Below are 15,485 nucleotides of genomic sequence, written 5' to 3'. Positions count from 1 at the left end.
CACTACCTTATCACTAATTCTCCTTCAATTCAGAAACTAAACAAGTCACTCAGGCACCTGAGACCAAGATGCTTAATTCTGCACTAGGAGTGTCATACCTGGAACTGTGCGCCAGACTGCAAAATGCTGCAGTGTTCTGCATGGTAATAGCTAGCTCTTCCTGTGAGTTGATTCCAGATTTTTCATTCTAAAACCAAAATAACTGAATTCTTATGCATTTGCTAAGATTTTCTGCACAGCTTTTATATGTTTCTGTGTACACTAATCCTTGAGGAATACCATTTGCCATTTTTTTAATAGAGATTTTCCATACACATTTTCCACATATTGTATAATTTGTCTCAGCTTTGTTCTCTCTAAGTCTTACAGATTGTTCAGATCTTACGAACAATTTTCTCTGAAATAGGAAAATAATATAGTGACAATACACAGAAAAACTAGAATACATATAGCTGGGAAATGTTCCTTTTAAACAAAATGCTATGCCTACTGACCTAATCTTTCTGGTATCTATCTCTTGACTTGGAAAGCTGGAAATAGACAAAGCAGTAAAATCACTATCTTTGAAATAAAACAACTCCCTCATCTGATTTATCTCTTCTTTTCTGCTTACTATTGTTCCTGTTCTTGTGTGGAACTTTATCGGGTTTTTTCCTAAACTTTCTACTTTGATCTTAATGAGGATAGGATCAGTTTCATCTTATTTGCCTGCAAAATTTGAGGCCAACATCCATTCTGCTTTAGGGATTCCATAATGAGTTTGATTAGTCTAAGATTCCTCATCTCAGATTTAATAGAGAGATATTAAGTCTTATCCTTCTCACTGTCCATCCCCCTCATGTTTTGAGCAAGCTTTAAGTGTTACTTTCACCACATTCATATTCTCTCATCTCTCTGCCCTGTTTCATCTGTGTTCCACTGGTGAGGAAACTGGTCTGGACATGATGGAGGATGCCAAGCTTACATGAAGTTTTCCAGTTTTATTTCCAAACCTTATACTAAAATAAGCAGGTTGGCCAGGTTCACAGGGTCTTGCAGAAACAAGGAGGCTTGGGTGAGGATTAATGCTGCATCAGCATAACACACACAGCTGCTTTCAGGGAGTGTCCTGGAAAAGGAAGGTCCACCATCCTGCCTTTGGCAAGGCTTTTCTTATTTAAATGAAGACATTCTTGGCAATATCCGCATTTCTAGGCAGAAGCAGCCTCAAAGCCATACCTGAAGCCAAATGCATTGCTGTGAATTTTGTTTTAGAGGGCCATTAAGGACAGCTCAACTCAAAAGAGGTGCATTTTCCAACTGAGAGCACACCTGGATGTGCATTCTCCCTCTGAAATACGATGTGCCAGGCACAATGCAACACATGGCCCAGGGTTATTTCTAGAGATGTTTTTAGATCTCTTCCTGCAAGGGGAGATGAGATTTGTAAGCAATCTGAATTCAGGCTTTTTACAAGGAAGTGAAAGATACTGGATCTCAATAGCACCACTATCTTCAAGCACCCCTAGAGTCTTATTTCAGGGGACTAAAAATAAAGCCCTTATGCACATCCGGAGCTTTTCTCCATACAAGGACAGATAAAGCACAGAAACTATAGCACGTATAAATGCAAGTTTATAATGTATTACTTTTTCAACTATATGGTCAACCAAAGTATTTTAACAAGTGTATTTATGTGATTTATAACATCATTTTACATGTAATTTTTAAAAAGGGTTATTCTCTCCCTAAACACTTCTGGGATATTTCTAAATATGGTAGGTTACAGTCTTCACATCTTCACTGACCAGGCAAGAATACTACCTGGAAAAAAAATAAACACACTTTTAAGCATGTATATCCGAAAATACAGGTAACAAGAACCTTATCTTAGAGAAATGCACTGTTCACCAAAGACTTGTTGCTCTTTCTTCTATGTACATTTCAGTTAAAATTCCTGGAATTAACCCCAAATACCTCTCAATACACCTCACAATGCTAAATTCAAGTTGAATATGAGTATCTATTTAAATAAAAAGTGTGCTTGCTAATCTTACAAGTTGCTAACTGGCACACTAAAGGATTCAACGGCCTAAAGTCAAGACTGCTTTAGCTACCTACTTTCTTAGTCATACAGTATTATGCTCTGTGCTCAATAAATGTGTAATCCTGTCTAGAACTTCTGAGACACAGTTGCCCAAGTGGGCATTACCAGAATTCACAGGAGAATTACTATCCGTGCTAGAAAGACTTCTAATTGCAGCACAGAAAAATTTATACAAAAAATCTGCAAAAAACTTCCTGTGCATTTTTTTTCCTATAAAGTTGCATTTCATAAAAATGTATATAGATAATATTTGGGCTGATGAAACAAAAATAATAGTCACCAAATAAGCTCACTATTTTTATCCGAATGAGGTTCACTCTGAAATATTGTTTTATGCAATAAAGCAAAACAGGTAAGTCTACTGGGAATTCTGTCAGGAATTCTAATCATAGATGGTCAGGAATTTTTTTAAGATGAGCCAAAGCTTTTCCTGGTAATAAACCAGTTTTGACTGGTATATATACACCAGTGGGCTTAGGAAAGAAAATGTAATTGTCTGGGACAGGGAATAAATAACTTGTTGGTCTGAGCAAGCAGCTAGGTTTTGCAGAGCCCATATATCTTTGCTTTGCTTTGCTGGATTTAGAGCAGGGAGTTGAATACATGGGAGGGCCCTAACCAGACAGTGATAAGCTGTCTTTCTTTTTAGCTTGATGAGTATTTATTCAGTTATACACAGCGGAGTCGGTCCAACCCAGAAGAGGCCAGCCTTTCACACCAGAATAGTCCCCAGCTCAGACAGCAACATGAACATTCCCCAGTCTGATTCAGGCAGGGTCTGATTTGAAGGCATGTCTCCCAAATCCCCAGAGGATACCATAACCATGAGGCAATTGGCTGTGATGTGTTTGTCTGTTTGAAAGGTTATTTGGTCCTGACACAGAATGTGAAAAAAAGGTCTCTTCACGGTCTGTCCTCTCAAAAGGACAGACTGTCCCACTGTCTCTGCATGTACCACTGAGTCTGCAGAAAAGGTTGAGCAGAACCTCATGAAGACAGATGGTTTAACTCAGGTACACCTGGCTTCTCTGCTGCAGGGCTTGGTCGGTGAATGTGGCTTATCCGTGTGATCATTGTATATGATTTGGTGCTCCAGCAGTAACTATGGAATATTAATAAAAAATACTCTTCCCAGCATTAGAAATACCTTTTTTAATTAAGTACATGTATCCAGACTTACCACCGAAGCGGGAATTGCCCACGCACATACAGGATGAAGAGGAAAAAGGGTGAAACTGTTTCCCCGCATGTCCCGGGACAGCCAAGCATCCCTGCACGCCTCGAGCACTCCCCCCGCTCGCCAACACAGGATGGCGCCCTCGGTATGAGCAATTAACCGGGGGGGGGGGGGGCAGGTTGGAGATGTATTTCCTGAATAAAGTGTTTCTCTCTCTGAATGTCCTTATTCCCAAGGAGCACTGGTTTTATAGCTCCGGTTTTCAATGCAATGATATACTCTGCTGCTCTCCGAACCACTGTTAAATTAATTTGCCCAGCAACTGTAAAAGGATCCCACAAGTGTTCACTGTGCTGTCAGAACGAACGGTGACAAATATGACCAGCTATTTAGAAGGCTGTGCTTATTTTGCTAGAACTACTGTTAAAAGAAATTTCACATACTTGTATCCAGAATCTAATTCCACTATAGTAGTGCCTCATATTCGAAGGTAATTGTGCAGTTTATTTGAAAGTATGAATGCCAGCCAGAGCTGATTCCTCCATGTTACAGGGCAGACAGACAGCCTTTGGTGACCATCAGAGTCCTGCAGGATGTTTGACTCTGCAGGCTGATACTGCTCTTTCGATACTCGGAGAAATCCCGAGGTAGCTGTGCTCTTGGACCTTTCCCTGCTATCATTCCCCAGCCCAGCCAGCTACTGGAGATTCACCAGAAGGTGCAATTACACCTACTACCTCTGGCTGGGGAGGAAAACGCGTGCCCGCCCCATTTGGGAAATACAGTTAGCAGAAGCTTGAAACCTTAGAACCCAGGTTCAGGAATAATTCAGGTGGTTTTTGGGTTTTTTTGGTTTTTTTTTGTTTTTGTTTTTGTTTTTTTTTTTTTTATTTTTCTCTTTCCTCGGCTATCGCAAATTCACTTGGCGGTTAAGAGGGCAGGTCTCGGGTTCCAACCCACCCCCTCTGTGTGACCCTGTCCCCGGCACCGCTGGCTTGGTGAAGCAGAGGCGATCCTGCAGGCCGCCCCTGCCAAGCCCACCCTCCTGTCCTGCCGCACGGGGTAGCGATGCCCCGACCCCCACTCGGTTCCCCGCCGTCGATGAAAGGGAAAGCGCGATGCGCGCACGGCGGGACCATCGGCCCCGGCTGCTGCTCGCGGCGCGGACTTCAGACACCGCCTCCGCTCCGCTGGACATGGTGTTCAGGAGTTTTCCTTCCATAATACCCGTTGCGGCGCGCGGAACGGGCAGAGTATGGAGGGCAGCAGGGGGCCACCACATCCTGCCGCCCACCGCTAGCACCCTGGGCCGGCCGGCCGTACCGCGGCGGCGGCTCCCCCGGGAGGGCCGGTCTGTCCTCCCCACAGGCAGCCCTAGGCGGGGGTCCCGCCGCTGCTCCCGCCGCCCCCGCCCTCGCCGGGTCCCGCTCCCCTCCCCGCCGCCACGTGACGGACGCGCATGCGCGGCACCCTGGCCCGGCACATCTGCAGGCTGACGTCAGCGGGCCCCGCGCCGTCCCCGCGAGGCGGCCGAGGCGGCCAAGGCCCCGCCGCCGCCCGAGGCTCCCCCGCCGTCGCTTGGCCCGGCGCCGGCTGCGAAAGCGTTGCGGCTACTCCATCCAAACTCCGCTGAGTCGTTCCTGCTCTGCCTGCCTTCCCTCTTCTACTCCCTCCTCCTCTCTCTCCTCTCTCTGTCTCTCGCCCCCCCCTTCTCCCCCCAACTCAGATAATATTCACATGGTATTTTGCACAGAGGAGGCTGCTCAAGAGGAGGGCACCCACCCCCACCCCAATATAAGCCTGTTTTCCCCTCCTTCTTCCCCCCTCTTTTTGTTGGAAAGACAAAATGTGCAGAGTGATAGCTTGGGTGAATTGATGGCATCCTCGCTGCCAAGCCAGCCCGTTTTCTAAAAACCCCTTTTAGGAAGGCTAGAGAATTTTATTCTGTTGGAGAATATAACCCTGATGGTTGCTTGCACAGAGGGGAAAAGCAGAGAGGAATACGGGAATCGTCCTGTGCAATCTCTATTCTTTGAAACTTACTTTATATCAGAAATTGAAGATGAAAACGGTAAGGAAGATTTCACGCTATTCAATGAAACTTTTTGCTTTTCTTGTGTCCCGAATAATGGTTCGTCCAGGGCTTTGGGGAGCGGGGAGAGGTTTCAACTGCGTTAGGCGAAGTGCATTTGGAGTAATTTCGGAAAGGAACTTTAAGGATGGGGGAAGGGGATGCCAGGATTTTTCAACTGATAAGAGACGTGATTGATGAAGTACGATCTCGAGTAGTGCACTTTTTTTTAGATTTTTTAAAATCCTTTTAGCTGTAAATCGTTGGTAGAGGGAGGAAAGGAAAAACTATGAAAACAAAACCAAACAACAGATGAAAACCAAAGCAGCCCCCAAACCCCAGCGACAACCCAGGGCTATTCCGGATTGCTGCGGAGCTGAGGAAGCCCCGCTCCCGGCCGTGCCGCGGTCAGACAAGTGCACACTTTGTGTCGGGGCTCGGAGGGTCGGCGCGGCCGCCGTCGCGCAGCCGATGCTGGCGGGGATGTCGGGCTTTCGCCGGTCTCATCAGGAAGATGGAAGCGTGTGGTTTTGATTTACTTCGAGCCGCCTGGGATTTGCCAGACTCTTAACCCTGCGCGCTCATGTTTGTTGGTGTGTGTCTGTCTGTGCAGTGGCCCGCGGTTCAAAGAGACTTTGTTTGGTGGGAGGAGGTAAGTGAGCTCTTGCTCCTCGGTGATGTGTGTGTGGATTTTGTCTTCGCTACTTTCTTTCATTGTTGTACAAGAGAGAAGGGAGAGGCATAGAGAGAGAGAGAGAGTCAGACTCTTGTTTTTATTTGGGCTGCCGGTGCAACGCTTTTGGGCCAAACGCCAAGTGTCTGGGTCACACGCGTTTTATCCAAATAGATTCAGCGCTGCTGTCTGGAAGTGGACTGCTGAAAGTTAACTTTAGGATCAGCTCCACCACAGCAACCAGACTCTACCCTTCAGCCTCTCTAGGGAGGAAGGCTCTTCTTTTATTTCTTTCTGAATTTTCTTTGAGAAATGTATGTCTGTTGATCTCCAACTTGCTTCAGTACTAGTTTTTTTAACTCTCTGTGCAGAAATGTACAGATAATGTGCGCGTGTAACGGACTGTTTGTGTAGCCATGTATTTTTCTAGCCTGTTGACTTTTTTTGGGTGGGGGGCGGGAGGTGGGTTTTTTTTGCAAGATGCAGTGACAGCTGCTCCTTGGGCACGGCCGGCGGGGGGCCGTGGGGCAGGCGGGGGCGGAGGGGCTCATAGGGCGACAGCCCCCTCCTACACCGGGGGCCCGTACGGCAGTAATTTTACCCTTCACGCCTCGGCTTCTGGTCATTTCCCTGGGAGGACGGATCCGTCCTTTCCCTTTGTACATGTCCCTCTCCCCGCTGACCCCCCGCCTCCCGTTCCTTTTCACCGAGCTTCTCCCGGCGCAGTCTGGGCGCCGCAGTTTTCGCCTCGGGAAACTCCCGGGGGCACGGCTAATCCCCGGCTCTTTGAAACCCTTCAACGCTGTTCACGGCCAGCCCCGATACCTGTAATTGAATTTGTGTGATTGATGCCCGTCCCCCGCCCCGTTCCCTCCCGCCGCCCTCCCCATTTCCTTAGCAACCACTCGTACAGCCGGCGCGGGCGGCCACCCCTGCCCGCGCCTCACCGCGGCGCTCCCGCCGGCCGCCCGGCCCGGCCGGGGAGGGCGGGAAGGTGGCGGGGGCCGAGCCGCCGGGAGAGGGGGCGTGAGGGACAACCCCCTGTCCTGCCCGCCTGAGCGGCGGTCTCTTCCACGCATTTATCGCTCTCGCCGACCCCGCCCTGAGACGTAACCCCCGTCTGGGCTCTGTGATCCGATGGTGCGGTGCCGTGCCTTTTCTGGCCGCTTCGGCGCTGCCGTCGCCAAAGCGCGCCAGAGCTTGGCGGATGTGTGGTGGACGCCCCTGATGTGGGGTGCTCTTGGGACAGCGGTGTCGGATGCTTCCCTGCCCTAAAACTTGAGCTACCTTCAGGTTAAGAGGTGCCTTGGGCAACCAAGGCACCTTTGCTTAGATGGAAGCTCCCAAGGTGACTGTTCTGAGCAGTTTGACTAGTCACCTCCTCATACTCTGCTTTATCACGTAATCAGTTAGGTTGCAAAATATCTCTCTGATCACGGACTGCAACCTATGACCAACACCACTATGTCCACTAGACCATGGCACCGAGTGTCACTTATTTTTGTAAGCTTGGTGTTGATCAAATTTTGCATTTGACAACAATCTACAATGAAATGCTTAAATATATGCTGCCAAGGAGAATGGAAAGAAAAAAGGGTATAGAGAGTGGACGCTTTGAGGTTCCTACCAAATGTCATACTGAAAGTACTGTATCTTGGAGTTACCTGAGTGCTTTATCCTTCACATCTATTACTACTCTATAGTTCAGAACATTAATATGACTACGTGTGGTGTGCTTGTATCAGTGGTTAAGTTGGCGATAAATACATTTGAAGAAGAAGTAAAAAAATTCTGCTGAAACTTCCAGAAAGCTTAATGTGTAAGGAGATTGGTCTTGTGTGAAGCTTGAAATGATGGAGACCTTTTCAGAGACCCCTGCAAGAATGGTAGACATGAGTGACTATTGGACACTGTTGACCAACATGTGTTTATAGCCTATGGTGTGGGCCTTTGGTGTCTAAATAATGGGCACTCTAATTTATGTCCAGTATTCTGAGCTACCTTACTCCTTAGGTACTGCAGTTCCAGGAGACCTTCATGTTAGGATAATTTACTATCAGCCTAACTGATAGTAACATGAACTGTCTGAATGAGAGCTCTCTGAACATGAGCTCTCTGTTAGGATAATTTGGCTAAGTAAAAGTTGCAAGGCAACATTACCTCTATATATGGCAATACTGAGCCGTTACTGGACTACAGTGTCCAGTTCTGGTGTCTATGGATGAAAAGGGATGTTGATTAATTGGAAAGGGTTCAGAGAAAAACTGCAGAAGTATTCAGACATCTGGAAACTGGATTATACAGGGTGAGATAAACCAAATAGGTTGAGTTGCTTATCAGAAAGTGTCAAGAGGTGCTTGTATCAGATTATAACTGTATATACAAGGAGAAGGAAAGCAGCTCATTAGCAGACAGGGATAAAGCAAGATTCAGTGACAGGAATTTGAAATTGTACATTCTCAGATTAGAAGTAAGGCACATTATTTACTGTACTAATGTAGCTGAAGAGTCTAGGGTTAATTATGTATCTTCAAAACTTGTAAAATCTAAAAACTAACTAAATATTAGCTAAGAAATAAATGTTCTACATGGCAATGTAAACAGAGATGTTTTTTATTAATATTCTTTGAAGTCTTGCCACATGTGAATGACATCACTAAATCCTTATGGTTCCCTAGAAAAGAAATACCAGAAAGCCCAAAGTATGTTTGCAAAATGTATTTTATTCTCTTTATAAACCTGGTTTGAAAAGGTAGATATTGGTCAGATTAACCTCATTTATATGTTAGTAATTAGGTGTCTTTCAAATTGGCTAAGAAGTTATCCAATATTCATTGTAATGTTGGTAAATAGGATTTGGGTGACGTTGATTTTTTTGGTGGAGTTTATATGCTACAGCTCTTTATAAAACCTTTGCAAATAATCCACTAGCTGTAGCTGTATTACCTGTCTGAATGAACGTTGTAAATCATTCCCAGAATTTTAGAAAGGCAAATTTATCTGGTGCATGTGTAAGTGGCTCTGTACGCTTTTGTAAAGTGGTTTTTAAACAGGCTTCCCTTCTTAGGTGTTCTGTTTCTCCATTGTCTGGCTCAGCAGAGTTTGCTGTGTGCATAGGTGTGCTGCAAATGCTTAAGTGGACTGATGAGTACCAGCTGACACAACACATGGTTTGGTATCCTATGATCCTAGACTGTTAGCTGAATGCATGGATCTTCTGTTTAATCCTTGGCCACAGCTGGAGCTGTTTTTAACTATTGTTGCAATAGTGTTTTACATGCAAAAAAAAAAAGGAAAAAAGAAAAAAAAGACAAAAGGCAGGTAATATGTTATTTGCTTAGTCTTGTAACTTGCAAAACCAAGATAAAAATATATTCTACTTCATCAAACTGTACTTAAGATCTAGACAAAGCATTTTTGACAAATATTTGAAAAATTAGAATGTGTATAGTGAATACCTTCAGATACTGAAATTTTTTCTTTAGTATTCTAATATGCAGCATTCCCAGTTAAGTGAATGAGAATCCTGCCTGCGTAAGCAGAACCCTGGCCCAAATAATAAGAAAATACATGCTGCAGAAAGATCAGATAACCGTACTCTGGATTCTTTCGCGGGTCTTCCTTTATCTACCAGTATATTGGGACCTGTTATTAGCCGCTGAAATCAATGAGTGCACAGCACTGATTATAGATGGAAGAAGTCTGAACAAAGTATATAAGCAATAAGAAACATTAAATAGGTGTAAGAATTCATAAAAGTAACATGAAGTTGATAAGTGTATCATAGGCTATATGGATCTGCTGTTCAATGAACTAGTGGTACTTCATTTTTTTTGGTAAGATTGTGGTATGGGACCATAAAATTGATACTGGATGAACATTATTTCAAAATATTGCCTTGTGTAGTTCACTCTGGTGGTTAGTGTCTTGCAGCATAGATCTGTTTTAGCAGAAAGAATTTGCCTTGACTCATTTTCTTTTGTTTTTCAGGAAAAGAAATGGAGCAAATTCAGTAACTATCCAGTCTAACATCTTACCCATATCTTAAGGAAACTTACAAATACTTTTTTTGACTTGAGAAAATGACTGCAGATATAGAACAAAATACCTATCAAAAGGTGGAACATCCTATAGTTAATTTGGAAGTAGTATAAAATATTTATACCTGTTATGGTGCAATTCTGGAGTGGAGTTAACTCTATAGCACACAAGTAGCTCTTCAAAGAGAAAGAAAAAAGACAAGCTTTCTGTTTTTCTAAATTATGGAAATTTTTGGGAAGACGTGGACATGGATTTTGAGCCTAGTCATGGTTTCATCGGAATTTCACAGTGACAGCAGGCTTTCATACAGTTCTCAAGGTAGGGGTCCGATCTCTGTAGCTAGCAAGAAGCATCTGCTTTTGCATTGTATTTGTGTAGTATTTTCTAACCCATATTTATATAATTCATGAGATCATATGAGCTCTGCTCTCATTTTTTTCATGGTTTATTGTCATGCAGATTAAACTTCCTTCTAACTTCTTTCTATCTACTTTTCAGCATAGGAAAGCCTTGCAAATTAAATCTAGTAAAATGTTGTACTTGATAACAGTTGAGAGACTTGCCATGATAACATTAACATGGTTTTAGACTAGGAAGTAAGAATCTAATTTTGTATTTACAGTATAATACTTTTCCTTAATACTGTTTATATTCTTGCAAGTGGATTTAATAGCTTTTGTCTTCAAATGGTGTCACTGGGAAAAATATGTCCTTTTTAAGTTAAAATTTAGCCCCAAATGGTACGTATTTTTGATAAATAGAAAAAGAATAATAATTCCAGTGATGACCAAATTAATAGGAAATCAAACATGTTTTCTTGACTAACAAAGAAAGAAAACAATGTTTTATTTTATTTAGTAAAATGCTACATTGTGCATTTACCTGAAAATTACTTTTGTTAATGAGAGTGATGAAGTTTACCCAAATATGGTTTATGTTTATGCTACTACTTGCTGTTTCCTGTTATATTTTTTCTTCTATGGCCACTCTCTGGACTGTCTTACCTTGTGATTGATTACAAAGAGGAATTCCTGTCTTACCTTGAACACTACCAACTAACAATCCCAATAAGGGTTGATCAAAATGGAGCCTTCCTCAGCTTTACTGTGAAAAATGCTAAACCTTCAAGAAGGAGGAGGAGTGCAGACCCTTATGTCCAAGAACTGGCAGCATCTAAATTATTTTTTAAACTTTCTGCCTATGGCAAGCACTTTCATTTAAACCTGACTCTCAACACAGATTTGGTGTCCAGACATTTTACAGTAGAGTACTGGGGGAAAGATGGACCGCAATGGAAGCATGATTTCTTAGACCACTGTCATTACACAGGATATTTGCAAGACCAGCTCAGTACAACTAAAGTGGCCCTAAGTAACTGCAATGGTCTGGTAAGTCTGTGTTACTTGTTCTAGTATAATAGCGTGCTTGTCCCTTTTAAATTACAGAAGAAGAATTTAATTGGCGTATCTTTCAGTTTTTTGAGTCCCTGTAGGAAGCAATCAGACAGGAAGGTGCAGAAAACCCCTAAAACCTGATCTAAGTCCTGGGGAAAAATAGTCATCAGTTTTTCAAGCTTAATGTAAGTACTAAGACCCAATTCTGCAGTCATTTAGCTGGCAGCCTGTTCAGTATTTACAGTATCTGCTCTAGGCTACAGATTAAGTCTGTGCTGAGATCTTCACAGGGTATAAAAGCCTTGCAAGTTCAAGGGGTGGGGAGGAGGAAGCACTGGATCCTCCAGGATGCTGAATCTCTACAGAGAGACATTGATGGAACTGAACACTCTCTTATCTTTGAGAATTTGGGTTTAGAAACTATGAGTATATAACAGAAGAGGAATTTAGTGATGTAGAACTCATCATTGTTAAAAATTCAAATCATGACGAGTAAAATTGATCTTTAGCAGACACCAGTGTCAGAAAGTAATTATTTAAATTTTTTTTTTCCAGAAAGATTTTGTTTACAAATTTTAAACTTTTGCATTTAACAATAGTTTTAGAAATTCTTATCTCATTTATTCTCATCTCTTCTTTTAGTGGTGACCTTTTGATCACATGACAATAGGACCTGCATGGGAAAAAAATCAGAAAACAAATGCAAAAAAGTAAAAAAGCAGACTATTGAGTAACGATACTAAAATAGAAGAGCATGACTATGAAATACTAAATCAAGAGCCAGTGTTTTCCATAGTAAAAATATACATATATATTATGGTTACTCATTGTGGTTTTTATTATAGTAGAATGCTGGTCAATCTTTTAGGAATAGGCAGATCTAACTAATTGCTAGGGGAAAAAAAAGATTGCACAGACTTGTTAAACTAATTCCTATTTGTCCTTGAAAGTGCTATTGAATAATGCCTCTTGGGATGTTATTTTCAAACAAAAGCTAGCTGCTTCAGACCTAGATAGGTTGTATTACATGCAGCTACTTTTGGTATCACTCATACAGTCTAGTTTAACATTTTGGAGAACTCTTGAAGAAAAATAATTTAATGGGAATTTCCAGGGCTAAGTGAACACTTTCAAAGAAATGTAGTTAAAATGATGTTCCATTGAGTGTGGTATCACAGTTTGGTTGGTGCAGACTTGTAGTGGATAGGTCTGAATTTAGTACAGTTTTCACTTTGGTTGCAGTTGCCATGTAATAACTTCTTTTTCTGGTGGCAGTTATTTAAGCTCTTTGACTAATATACTCGATCTTTGCTTTTGAGTTCTTTTCAGCTAAAAATACTATGGAGACAAATCTCTTCTTTCAGGACTCATTTCTTTAACAGAGGCTGCATGCCTTTTTATCTCTAGAGTTTCTGCTACTTGATGCACAGACTAGTTGGCCCCCTTGGAGCCTGCAGTAAGTGTCATGGTGACCCCATTTCAGCTCCTCTTTGACCTTGGCTAAGGGAGTGAGCCAAGAATGCCTGCTCTTGGCTTAGCTGACTCTTGTTCTCCTTTCATGTTAGGAAAACAGGAGTGGGATGAAGCAAAAAAAAAAGTCCATGTTTTTCTGTCTTTGCCCATCTCTTGCTCCTCATGGCACTTCTTTTCTTCAAAGAAGCGTGGAAGATGTTATGGTGAAGAAGAATCTTTTTTTTTTTGTTTCTTCTGTACCCTACACCCTGAGGTGACATTTAGCATTCCCACTGCTGCATGTTTTCCCTTTGCCCTCAGCCTAGCTGTTCTGCTGGAGTGAAGCTGCCTGTGGTTCTAAGTGCCAGTATGTTAACTCAGTTAACTTTAGTGTAGAGTGTTTCCCAGTTAAATCATCATCTTCAATGATTGTGGTTGTCATCAGCTCTTATGTGTGTCTTTTGGGTGTTAAGGCAGCCTTAATCCTATCTCTAGACACACCATGACTGGCACTCAAGTTCTCCGAGGTCATGCCTCTTTACCTGTGACTGCAAGTATCAGATGTCCATTGCATCTTATGGGAAGACCTGGTGGTCACAAGTGTGTGAGACTCCTGTCATAGTGCAGAAGCGGCAGCAGGGGTGACACATGGACCTTTCTCAAGTGGCTGGAATCCTGCAGAGGGATGCAACAGTAGGCTCGACTTAGTATCGTCATCTACTGTACGGAAACTCATCCAGTGTTGCCAGGGTCTTCCAGAGCACTGTCTATGGGAATTACTGCTTCATTCAGATAAATCCATCACAAAGTTATTTTTAAATGATGATTCCTACTGACGAATGTTTTGTTATGCAGCTGCTGGTAAGAACATGTTTCATAAAGCAATTGGCAGTGAATATTGAAGACAATATTACTTGTTTTAGAATTATTGATAGTTCAGAATGTGTTGTGCGTAAGGCATTTGTCATATTTTCTAGTTTGATTTTTGTTCTCTAAGCCACTGCCAGTCATATTCTAATAGTCCTTGATTAACATCTGTATCAAAGCCAGTCATTTTAATTTTAAAGCAAGTAGTGATTTTTAACAGTGAGTGTTGCTCACAAGGAAAATTTATGCATTATGTTTACTCTAGTTCTCTTGAGCTTCACTGTTGACAAATAGGTCGTTTCTTCCCCTTATTGAATATTTGGAGTTCCTCTGTTTAGTTATGCAGAGTGGTCATATGAGAACATGATTTAATTAACGTATATTGTATGACTTTGAAGAATGCTTGCATTTGGTAAGTTTAAGGAGGGCTTTCAGTTTCATTATAATAAAAGTGACAAGCAATCAGTTCATTTTCCTCTCTTGTTTCTTGTTTCAACCTCTCTCTCTATATTTCTCATTACCAAGTGTCCCAGAATTACAGACTGCTACTTACTGAAGTTTCAGTCCAGTAGTTTCCATCTGCTGTTGCCTGATTATGCTATAAATGGTTCTGAAGTTGTGAGGAAAGCTCTGTAATCCAGTGAACAATCATATGACAAAATTGAAGGTTTTGTCTGGCAGGCTTGCTGGCCTTCCAAACTCATATTTACTGTAGTGAATGCTACATTTGTGGATGGATTGCAGGTTTGGCCGTATCATAAAAGAGCCTGCAATGACCAGCATTTTAGGGCCTTCGAATGTTGGGTACAAGGCAAAGACTGAGGCATCGCCTTAGCTGAGTATGTCATACTGAAGAGAAGTGGTGGTGGACTGGCTAAACAGAGAAGAGCTTTACCTCAAGGGAATGAAGTTTGATTCTGAGAGGAGCAAGGCTCGAAGAAGTTTTGGAGCCTATAGCAGTGGAATTAGGCAAACCCCCAACATTTTTGCACTCTGACCCACCTTTGTCATCTGCCAGATGTCAAAGCTCTTAACTGAGTGCTCAAACAAGTTTTGCACAGTAGAGAATTTTGTCATTTTGAACTGAAAGGATCAGTAGTAGGAAATATTTTGAGGCTACTGTGGTCCCAAGTAAATGTTTAATGTAAAAGGTCCAATATTTCCATGGCATGTGAAGTTCCATGCACTGTGTAAAATTTGTGCTGTGAAGCACAGTTCTCTCCATCCAAACAGAAGTGATAAAGAAAGCACAGGTAGGCAACTGTGACTTAAAAGCATGATCTTACTAGGTTAAAGTAGGAATTGTTTTGCTGGAAGACTTAATGATTGTTTCATGTATTCTGAAATACATATATGTTTAAATTACTCATATTTTTCTTGAGTTAGCTCATTTGAAAGCTGTTTTTACTCTAAAGAAGGCATCTATTTATATATATTACAAATTGTGTATACTATGGTATTTTTGAGTTTTATGTAAAATAATACCTAATTTATAAAATAATTTATAAATATCAAAAATTATATTAAAAAGTATTTAGTATTCTTGATCAATGTCTCTAGGGCTATCTTTGGTACTCATATGTTTTTGCAGTATAGCCTTGGTATTCAGAAAATTAAATACAAGCTGTCCTGGTTTGTCTTGTTAGATTCTATGATGTGCTGTCTCAGTCCAGATCACTACTGTTTTCATCTTTGAGAAAACAGTAAGCAAATGCAATCTTTTT

The 15,485-nt window shown here is 42.1% G+C and overlaps 1 protein-coding gene across 6 annotated transcripts in view; it reads left to right on the top strand.

Annotated features, from left to right (window-relative positions):
- Positions 1–4,984: 4,984 nt before the first annotated feature.
- Positions 4,985–15,485, top strand: part of ADAMTS6 (ADAM metallopeptidase with thrombospondin type 1 motif 6) — a 147,805-nt gene continuing 137,304 nt past the window's right edge. For 2 of the 6 annotated variants that reach the window (XM_017811375.1, XM_017811370.1), the window contains exons 1-3: positions 4,985–5,334; positions 9,998–10,366; positions 11,072–11,436. In XM_017811375.1, the coding sequence (XP_017666864.1) occupies positions 10,270–10,366; positions 11,072–11,436 (462 nt within the window). In that variant the 5' untranslated portion in view covers positions 4,985–5,334; positions 9,998–10,269. Of the gene's footprint in view, positions 5,335–7,241; positions 7,356–7,399; positions 7,511–7,759; positions 7,827–9,997; positions 10,367–11,071; positions 11,437–11,522; positions 11,628–15,485 lie in introns of those variants that run through there. The other 4 variants (XM_017811372.1, XM_017811374.1, XM_017811373.1 and 1 more) reach the window with 4 other exon arrangements.

This window comes from Lepidothrix coronata, unplaced genomic scaffold (genome assembly GCF_001604755.1).
Source record: "Lepidothrix coronata isolate B3197 unplaced genomic scaffold, Lepidothrix_coronata-1.0 Scaffold31, whole genome shotgun sequence".
NCBI lineage: Eukaryota > Metazoa > Chordata > Aves > Passeriformes > Pipridae > Lepidothrix > Lepidothrix coronata.
The sequence above is the reverse complement of the archived record's forward strand: the minus strand, read 5'-3'. Positions and strand labels throughout refer to the sequence as shown.